At 55.8% G+C, this 10,000-nt stretch overlaps 1 protein-coding gene across 1 annotated transcript in view; it reads right to left on the reverse strand.

The window, feature by feature from the left end:
- The window catches only part of LOC121275017 (tumor necrosis factor receptor superfamily member 1B-like), a 26,649-nt gene that overhangs the window by 121 nt on the left and 16,528 nt on the right, over window positions 1-10,000 (reverse strand). The window contains exons 9-13 of the mRNA XM_041182412.1: window positions 6,687-6,882; window positions 4,215-4,352; window positions 2,939-3,064; window positions 1,872-2,003; window positions 1-223 (exon numbers count right to left, since the gene is read on the reverse strand). The exon at window positions 1-223 is cut by the window's left edge and continues 121 nt beyond it. Coding sequence (XP_041038346.1) covers window positions 1-223; window positions 1,872-2,003; window positions 2,939-3,064; window positions 4,215-4,352; window positions 6,687-6,882 — 815 coding nt within the window. The remainder of the gene's footprint in view (window positions 224-1,871; window positions 2,004-2,938; window positions 3,065-4,214; window positions 4,353-6,686; window positions 6,883-10,000) is intronic.

Consider the following 10,000-nt stretch of genomic DNA (forward strand, 5'->3'; position numbering starts at 1 on the left):
CCTCCTGCTTCTCCTCCTCCTCCTCCTCCTCCTCCTCCTCCTCCTCCTCTTGTGAGGGTGCTGTCGCTCGCGGGCCGCTGGGGCCCCTCGGGGGCCGGCGGTGGGGAAGACAGGACGGCGGGCGGGCCGGACGGCCGGTGGTGGTTCCCCGGGTCGAATAGCTCCGAGGCGGTCAGGGTGGGCGGGCTCCGGGCCGAGCAGGTCGGAGGGCGGCTCTCGGGTCCTGTTGAGGGTGGGGTCCGGGGGGAGGGGGAGGAGAACAGAGGCGAGGGTGAGCAAGGATTGGCGTTGGGGGGTGGGGGGGGGGTGGGGAGAGCGGCGGCCTACGCAGTCGAATTGCCGGATTACACCGCTCAACCAGCTCTCCCTACCCTGGCCCCCTACCCGTGGCCGCCTCCCCCCTGCTCCTGCCCACCACCCCAATCCCCTCCACATCATGCCCACCCAACCTACCACCACCCCAATCCCCTCCACCTCACGCCCACCCAACCTACCACCACCCCAATCCCCTCCACCTCATGCCCACCCAACCTACCACCACCCCAATCCCCTCCACCTCACCCCCACCCACCCTACACCCTCCACCTCCCCCTCACCCACCCTACCCCCTCCACCTCCCCCCCACCCACCCTACACCCTCCACCTTCCCCCCACCCACCCTACCCCCTCCACCTCCCCCTCACCCACCCTACCCCCTCCACCTCCACCCAACCCACCCTACCCCCTCCACCTTCCCCCCACCCACCCTACACCCTCCACCTTCCCCCCACCCACCCTACACCCTCCACCTCCGCCTACACCCACCCTACACCCTCCACCTCCGCCTACACCCACCCTACACCCTCCACCTCCGCCTACACCCACCCTACCCCCTCCACCTCCGCCTACACCCACCCTACCCCCTCCACCTCCACCCGCACCCACCCTACCCCCTCCACCTCCACCCCACCCAACCTACCCCCTCCACCTGCCCCCCACCCAACCTACCCCCTCCACCTCCACCCACCCACCCTACCCCCTCCACCTCCCCCCCAGCTACCCTACCCCCTCCACCTCCACCCGCACCCACCCTACCCCCTCCACCTCCACCCACCCTACCCTCGCCACCTGCCCCCACCCACCCTACACCCTCCACCTCCCCCACTCACTCTACCCCCTCCACCTCCACCCGCACCCACCCTACCCCCTCCACCTCCACCCGCACCCACCCTACCCCCTCCACCTCCCCCCCACCCACCCTACCCTCCACCTCCCTCCCACTAACACTATCCCCTCCACCTCCCCCCCACCCAACCTCTACCCCCTCCACCTACCCCATCAACCCTACCCCCTCCACCTCCCTCCCACTAACACTATCCCCTCCACCTCCCCCCCCACCCAACCTACCCTCTCCACCTCCCCCCAACCCACCCTACCCCCTCCACCTCCACCCGCACCCACCCTACACCCTCCACCTCCCCCCACCTACCCTACACCCTCCACCTCCCCCCCACCCACCCTACCCCCTCCACCTCCCACCAACCCACCCTACCCCCTCCACCTCCACCCGCACCCACCCTCCCCCCTCCACCTCCCCCCACCCCAACTCCTCCACCCAACTCCAAACCCCCGGCCAACCACTCATGCCCCCGGACAACTACCCCCAACACCAGTGCAGATGCCGGCTCAATCCTTCCCTCGCCAGATTTCTCTCCCTCCCTCCCTCCCTCCCTCCCTCAGAGTCACCGGAAGCCTACAGCACATGGAAAATGGGGGGAACAAGGCAAGAGGAGGAGGGGGGAGGTTGAGGGTGTAGGTTGGGGTGGGGGGGGGGTTGGGGTGAAGGCTGAGGGGGGTGGGGGGGGCGGTGGGGGTCAAAGATCAGGCCTCACCTGTGGCTCCTCCAGCGCCGGACTCCAGACGAGTGCTCCTGAGGCTCCAAGACTCACTCACCTCCACTGCAGAGGCTGAGATCCGGTCCCTCGACTTTTTGGGGAGTGGAGGAGCGTTGGCCTCTGCAGAATCTATTGGGGGGGGGGGGTTGGTTGGGGGGTGGGGGGGGAGAGAGAGAGATAGGAGGTTTGTTTCCAACCGCAGTTGCCAGCTCACCCCGCACCATCCTGCTCTACGCACACCGCAGGGTTCAGCTGTCTCCCGATAACAAGCGTGCGCCTTACACAAGAATAAGTGGTCAGGCCACTGGAAAGGAGTCCACAAGGAACCTGCAAGGGGGGTGTAGCCAGGGGAAGCGAATAAAGTGGCTGATGGAACGCAAGGTGGGATATAAGTGAGGGTGACGCGCTTTGGCCAGGGGAATCGAGGAGCTGCAAACGATTGAGGTGCAGAAAGGCTGTCGAAGATCGCGGCCCAGACCGATTCGGGGGTGGGGTGGTGGGGGGGGGGGTCCCTCGCGCATGAATCCCCCAAAGTATAAGTCCAGCAGACGATAGGGAAGGCAAATGGGATATCGAAGGCAATGGACTGTAAAAATATAGGGAAGTTTTGCTAAAGCGAGACCAGTTAGACCGCACCTAGAATACCGTGGACAGTTTCAGTCCCATGATCAGCGGAAAGATGTACTGGCACTGGAGGCAGTCCAGAGAAGGTTCACGAGGTCGATCCCGGGCATGGAGGGGTTTTTCCATGAGGGGAGGTGGAGTAAGATGGGCCTGAACTCATCGGAGTTTGGAACAGTGAGAGGAAATCTTATTGAAACATTTAAGATTTGTAGGGGGCTTGACAGGGTGGGTTGGTGCAGACTCGATGGGCTGAAGGACCACTTTGGGAGTGTGCGATTGTGCGAGATGCTGAGATGCTGTTTCCCCTCGTGGGAGAGTCCAGGAACAGAAGACTTAAAATTCAGAGTAAGGGAGCCCGCGTTTAAAACAGAGAAGGAGTTAAAATTCACAAAGGGACCAACAGGTCCCAAGGCAGAGAGCAAAGGAGGGCAGATGCTTACCGGTCTCGAGCATATTGCAGTCCGAGTCGTCAACGCGCAGGCTGCAGAGAACTTGGGGTCCTTGGTCAACGCTGCTGGGTGCCTGGGAGGGATGGGAGAAGGGTTCAGCACAGGAGGAGGCGATATCTGTAAGAAGAGGAGAATAGTCCGATTACACAGGGTGCAGAGAGGGACAGAGGGAGGGAGAAGCGAGATCTGATTGTGGGACAGAGCGGTGGAACACAAGGGCAGCAATGTCGGAGGGTCAGTACTGAGGGAGAGCCGCACTGTCAGAGGGTCAGTGCTGAGGGAGAGCCGCACTGTCGGAGGGTCAGTACTGAGAGAGAGCCGCACTGTCGGAGGGTCAGTACTGAGGGAGTGCCGCACTGTCGGAGGGTCAGTGCTGAGGGAGAGCCACACTGTCGGAGGGTCAGTGCCGAGGGAGAGCCGCACTGTCGGAGGGTCAGTGCTGAGGGAGTGCCGCACTGTCGGAGGGTCAGTACTGAGGGAGAGCCGCACTGTCGGAGGGTCAGTGCTGAGGGAGAGCCGCACTGTCGGAGGGTCAGTGCTGAGGGAGTGCCGCACTGTCAGAGGGTCAGTGCTGAGGGAGAGCCGCACTGTCGGAGGGTCAGTACTGAGGGAGAGCCGCACTGTCGGAGGGTCAGTGCTGAGGGAGAGCCGCACTGTCGGAGGGTCAGTGCTGAGGGAGAGCCGCACTGTCGGAGGGTCAGCGCTGAGGGAGAGCCGCACTGTCGGAGGGTCAGTACTGAGGGAGAGCCGCACTGTCGGAGGGTCAGTGCTGAGGGAGTGCCGCACTGTCAGAGGGTCAGTGCTGAGGGAGAGCCGCACTGTCGGAGGGTCAGTACTGAGGGAGAGCCGCACTGTCGGAGGGTCAGTGCTGAGGGAGAGCCGCACTGTCGGAGGGTCAGTGCTGAGGGAGAGCCGCACTGTCAGAGGGTCAGTGCTGAGGGAGAGCCGCACTGTCGGAGGGTAAGTACTGAGGGAGAGCCGCACTGTCGGAGGGTCAGTGCTGAGGGAGAGCCGCACTGTCGGAGGGTCAGTGCTGAGGGAGTGCCGCACTGTCGGAGGGTCAGTACTGAGGGAGTGCCGCACTGTCGGAGGGTCAGTGCTGAGGGAGAGCCACACGACACCCCTCCCTATCTCTGTAACCTCCTCCAGCCCCTACACCCCTCCCTATCTCAGTAACCTCCTCCAGCCCCTACAACCCTCCCTATCTCTGTAACCTCCTCCCCCTGCAGCCTCCCCGACCTGTCCTCTGTAAAGTGGCACTCTGTACCTGCATGTGAGTTGTCACTGATGGTCACTGCTAGTCTCTCCCCACTCCTGCTCCAATCGACTGCCAGACGCTTGCAGCTGATAGGGTTCAAATGCAAGTTCTCGTAGACTGGTCCATGAGTCTCGCTTTGTCTGTTGCCTAGCAGGGTTAGAGAGAGGGAGATAGACACAGAGAGTGGTTTATAGCTCCTGTGTATGTGTTCACTCAACAAGCTATTTCAAGCCCCCAATTACGGGGGAAGAGACAGAGACAGGTAGAGAGACAGTCGGAGAGATGGACAGAGAGAGATACAGAGAGAGAGACAGACAGAGAGTGAGACAGGGAAAGGAAGACTGAGAGACAGAGTAGCAGATGGAGAGAGAGAGAGAGAGACAGCGAAAGCGATACAGAAAGAGCGATACAGAGAGAGAGCGAGAGAGAGAGAGCGAGAGAGAGAGACAGACAGAGAGAGAGAGAGAGACATAGAGAGAGACAGAGAGAGAGACAGAGACAGACAGAGACAGACAGTGAGACAGAGAGATAGAGAGAGCGAGACAGAGAGATAGAGAGAGCGAGACAGAGAGAGAGAGCGAGACATAGAGAGAGACAGAGAGAGAGAGACAGAGAGATATATATAGAGAGAGCGAGACAGAGAGAGACAGAGAGAGACAGAGAGACAGAGAGAGACAGAGCGAGACAGAGAGAGAGAGACAGAGGGAGAGATAGAGACAGAGAGAGAGACAGCGAGAGAGACAGAGAGAGACAGAGAGAGAGAGACAGAGGGAGAGATAGAGACAGAGAGAGAGACAGCGAGAGAGACAGAGAGAGACAGAGAAACAAGTGCAGAGCAAGACAGAGAGAGGGAGACTGAGAGACAGTCTAGCAGACGTAGAGAGATACACAGAGAGAGAGACAGACAGGGAGAGATACAGAGAGAGTGAGAGAAAGAGAGAGACTGAGAGAGAGTGACACAGAGAGAGAGAGACAGAGAGATATACAGAGAGAGAGAGAGACAGAGAGAGAGAGACAGAGAGTGAGAGACAGAGAGAGAGAGACAGAGAGAGAGTGACACAGAGAGAGAGACAGACCGCGAGATATACAGAGAGAGAGAGAGAGACAGAGAGAGAGATACAGAGAGAGACAGAGAGAGAGACACAGAGAGAGACAGAGAGAGAGAGAGAGACAGAGACAGATCAGCAGACAGGGACAGGGAGTCACTGATAAAGAGAGATACAGAGAAAGAGAGACAGAAAGTGACAAATGGAGAGTGAGGCAGAGAGAGGGAGAGAGAGAGACAGAGAAACTGTCGGAGAGAGATACAGAGAGAGAGAGACAGAGAGACAGAGCTATAGAGAGATAAATGGAAAGGGATACAAAGGGTGAGGCAGAGCCAATGAGAGAGGGAGGAACATAGACTGAGAGAGACAGATGGTGAGAGATACAGAGAAGGAGAGAGAGAGGAGAGAGACAGATGGAGAGAAATACAGAGAGAGATTGGGGCAGAGACAAAGACAGAGGGAGAGACAGATGGTGAATGAGCAAAAGAGAGAGATGCTGAGGGCAGAGAGATAGAGAGAGACAGAGAGAGAGAGAGACAGAGAGAGAGAGACAGAGAGAGGCAGAGAACTAGAGGGAGAGGGGGAGAGATATGCAGAGAGACAGAGGTTAATAGAGGGTTAAAGATGGAGACAGAGAGAGAAAGAGAAATACATAGATTGTGAGAGAGAGAGACAGACAGACAAAGAGAAATGGAGAGAGACAGGGAGAAAGAGAGAGAAATACAGACACGCAGACAGAGAGAATGAGATAAAGAGAGAGAGACAGACAGATAGAGACATAGGGAGCGAGACATACAGAGAGACTGTGATAGAGAGAGAGATGGGAGATAGGGAGAGGGAGAGAGAGTGAGGTGAGAGAGGAAACAGAGAGACAGAAACAAAGAGAGAGAGAGACATGGAGAGAGAGAGGGGAGAGATAAACAGAGAGAGACAGGGAGAGAGAGAAAGATAAACAGAGAGACAAAGAGAGAGAGACAGAGAGAGAGAGAGAGAGACAGAGAGAGAGACAGGGAGAGAGAGGAGAGAGATAAACAGAGAGACAAAGAGAGAGAGACACAGGGAGAGAGAGACAGGGAGAGAGAGAGACAGAGACAGAAAGAGAGAGAGAGAGAGAGGAGAGAGATAAACAGAGTGAGACAGGCAGAGAGAGAAAGATAAACAGAGAAAGACAGAGAGAAAAACAGAGAGAGAGACAGGGAGAGAGAGAAAGATAAACAGAGAGAGACAAAGAGAGAGAGACAGAAAGAGAGACAGAGAGAAAGATAGGGAGAGAGAGAGAAAGATAAACAGAGAGAGACAAAGAGAGAGGAGAGAGATAAACAGAGAGAGACAGAGAGAAACAGAGAGAGAGAGAGAGAGACAGGGAATCAGAGACAGAGAGAGGAGAGACAGTGGTGTCGATGCTCTAGGAGCTGTGACGATTGAGAGTCCGTACCATGGATGACTTCAGCATAGAGACGGGGTTGGTGGGGCTGGAGCTGCAAGTAGAGAGCTGCATCCCCCTTCAGAGTGTCCAACTCCAGAGGGGGATCCTTCGAAAGAGAAGCGCTCGGCCTTCGACCCCCCATCACATTCTCCACCACTTCCTCCGACTTGTCCAACATAATCTTCACCAGACGCAGATCAAGCAGCTGTGAGAGAGCGGGTAGAACAAACTGAACCAAAGCTTCACACAAAGTGATCAACGGAGCTTTACTCGGACGATAGTGAAGAGGGAGCTTTACTCTGTATCTAACCCCGTGCTGTACCTGTCCTGGGAGTGTTTGATGGGGACGGTGTAGAGGGAGATTTACTCTGTATCTAACGCCGAGCTGTACCTGTCCTGGGAGTGTTTGATGGGGACGGTGTAGAGGGAGATTTACTCTGTATCTAACCCCGTGCTGTACCTGTCCTGGGAGTGTTTGATGGAGACGGTGTAGAGGGAGATTTACTCTGTATCTAACCCCGTGCTGTACCTGTCCTGGGAGTGTTTGATGGGGACGGTGTAGAGGGAGATTTACTCTGTATCTAACCCCGTGCTGTACCTGTCCTGGGAGTGTTTGATGGGGACGGTGTAGAGGGAGTTTTACTCTGTATCTAACCCCGTGCTGTACCTGTCCTGGGAGTGTTTGATGGGGACGGTGTAGAGGGAGATTTACTCTGTATCTAACCCCGTGCTGTACCTGTCCTGGGAGTGTTTGATGGAGACGGTGTAGAGGGAGATTTACTCTGTATCTAACCCCGTGCTGTACCTGTCCTGGGAGTGTTTGATGGGGACGGTGTAGAGGGAGATTTACTCTGTATCTAACCCCGTGCTGTACCTGTCCTGGGAGTGTTTGATGGAGACGGTGTAGAGGGAGATTTACTCTGTATCTAACCCCGTGCTGTACCTGTCCTGGGAGTGTTTGATGGGGACGGTGTAGAGGGAGATTTACTCTGTATCTAACCCCGTGCTGTACCTGTCCTGGGAGTGTTTGATGGGGACGGTGTAGAGGGAGATTTACTCTGTATCTAACCCCGTGCTGTACCTGTCCTGGGAGTGTTTGATGGGGATGGTGTAGAGGGAGCTTTACTCTGTATCTAACCCCGTGCTGTACCTGTCCTGGGAGTGTTTGATGGGGACGGTGTAGAGGGAGATTTACTCTGTATCTAACCCCGTGCTGTACCTGTCCTGGGAGTGTTTGATGGGGACGGTGTAGAGGGAGATTTACTCTGTATCTAACCCCGTGCTGTACCTGTCCTGGGAGTGTTTGATGGGGACGGTGTAGAGGGAGATTTACTCTGTATCTAACACCGTGCTGTACCTGTCCTGGGAGTGTTTGATGGGGACGGTGTAGAGGGAGATTTACTCTGTATCTAACCCCGTGCTGTACCTGTCCTGGGAGTGTTTGATGGGGACAGTGTAGAGGGAGATTTACTCTGTATCTAACCCCATGCTGTACCCCTCCTGGGAGTGTTTGATGGGGACGGTGTAGAGTGAGCTTTACTCTGTATCTAACCCCGTGCTGTACCTGTCCTGGGAGTGTTTGATGGGGACGGTGTAGAGGGAGATTTACTCTGTATCTAACCCCATGCTGTACCTGTCCTGGGAGTGTTTGATGGGGACGGTGTAGAGTGAGCTTTACTCTGTTTTTAACCCCGTGCTGTACCTGTCCTGGGAGTGTTTGATGGGGACGGTGTAGAGGGATCTTTATTCTGTATCTAACCCCATGCTGTACCCTTCCTGGGAGCGTTTGATTGGGACGGTGTAGAGGGAGATTTACTCTGTATCTCACCCCCTGCTGTACCTGTCCTGGGAGTGTTTGATGGGGACAGTGTAGAGGGAGATTTACTCTGTATCTAACCCCGTGCTGTACCTGTCCTGGGAGTGTTTGATGGGGACAGTGTAGAGGGAGGTTTACTCTGTATCTAACTCCGTGCTGTACCTATCCTGGGAGTGTTTGATGGGGACAGTGTAGAGGGAGATTTACTCTGTATCTAACCCCGTGCTGCACTCGTCCTGGCAGTGTTTGATGGGGACGGTGTAGAGGATGCTGTGGTTTTATAGGCGATTCGGAAACTCCGCTTCCGCGTGACGTGAAGCTGCAGGGAGAATACTTGGTTGTTCGAGGCTGAGAGAACAGAAAACCGCAGAGGTTGCAGATTTCGAGCGTGGTGATCGGAGACAGGAAGCTGCATGTTGGAAATGTTTGTAATTACGTCAATCTGCAAAGCGGCCTCGAGAGTAAGCATGTGAGAGAGAGCCCGAGAAACACAAAGAGAGAGAGGGAGACAGAGAGAGAGACAGAGAGAGACAGAGAGAGAGACAGAGACAGAGAGAGAGACAGAGACAGAGAGAGAGAGACAGAGAGAGAGACAGAGACAGAGAGAGAGAGAGACACAGAGAGAGAGGCAGAGAGAGACAGAGGGAGAGAGACAGAGAGAGACAGAGAGAGTGAGAGACAGAGACAGAGAGGGAAAGAGAGAGACGCAGAGAGACAGAGATAGAGAGAGGGACCGAGAGAGAGACAGAGAGAGAGAGAGACACAGAGAGAGAGACAGAGAGAGAGATCAAGATTTTGAGAGAGAGACAGAGAGAGAGAGACAGAGAGAGAGAGAAAGAGAGAGAGAGACAGAGAGAGAGAGCAAGAGAGTGAGAGAGAGAGTGAGATAGAGATACAGGGAGAGAGACACAGAGAGACAGAGAGCAAGTCAGAGAGAGAGACAGAGAGACAGGGAAAGAGAGAGAGACAGAGGCAGAGAGAGAGACACAGAGAGACAGAGAGAGGGACACTGAGAGACAGAGACTGAGACAGGGAGAGAGACAGAGAGAGAGACAGAGAGACAGAGAGTGAGAGAGAGACAGATGCAGAGAGAGAGACACAGAGAGACAGAGACTGACACAGAGAGAGAGACAGAGAGAGAGACAGAGACAGAGACAGAGACAGAGAGATTAGGAGATTGGAACTGGGAGGGAGAGGCAGAAAGAGAGAGGCAGAGGAACAGGGAGAGCGGAACAGGAAGAGCGAGAGAGGCAGAGAGAAAGCGAGCGAGAGAGAGCGAGTGAGAGAGAAACTGAGGGAGTTGAACAGGTGTAACATGAGAGACAGGCAGGATGGAACAGGGTGGGAGAGACGGAGAGAGAGAGGGAGAGAGAGATGGAGAGAGAGACACAGAGAGAGTTAGGAAGAGAGAGAGAGAGAGACAGACAGACAGACAGAGTGAGACCATAAGACATAGGAGCAGAGATTAGGCCATTCGGCCCATCGTGTCTGCTCCCCCATTCAATCA

This window comes from Carcharodon carcharias (genome assembly GCF_017639515.1).
Source record: "Carcharodon carcharias isolate sCarCar2 chromosome 40 unlocalized genomic scaffold, sCarCar2.pri SUPER_40_unloc_1, whole genome shotgun sequence".
Taxonomy (NCBI): Eukaryota; Metazoa; Chordata; class Chondrichthyes; order Lamniformes; family Lamnidae; genus Carcharodon; species Carcharodon carcharias.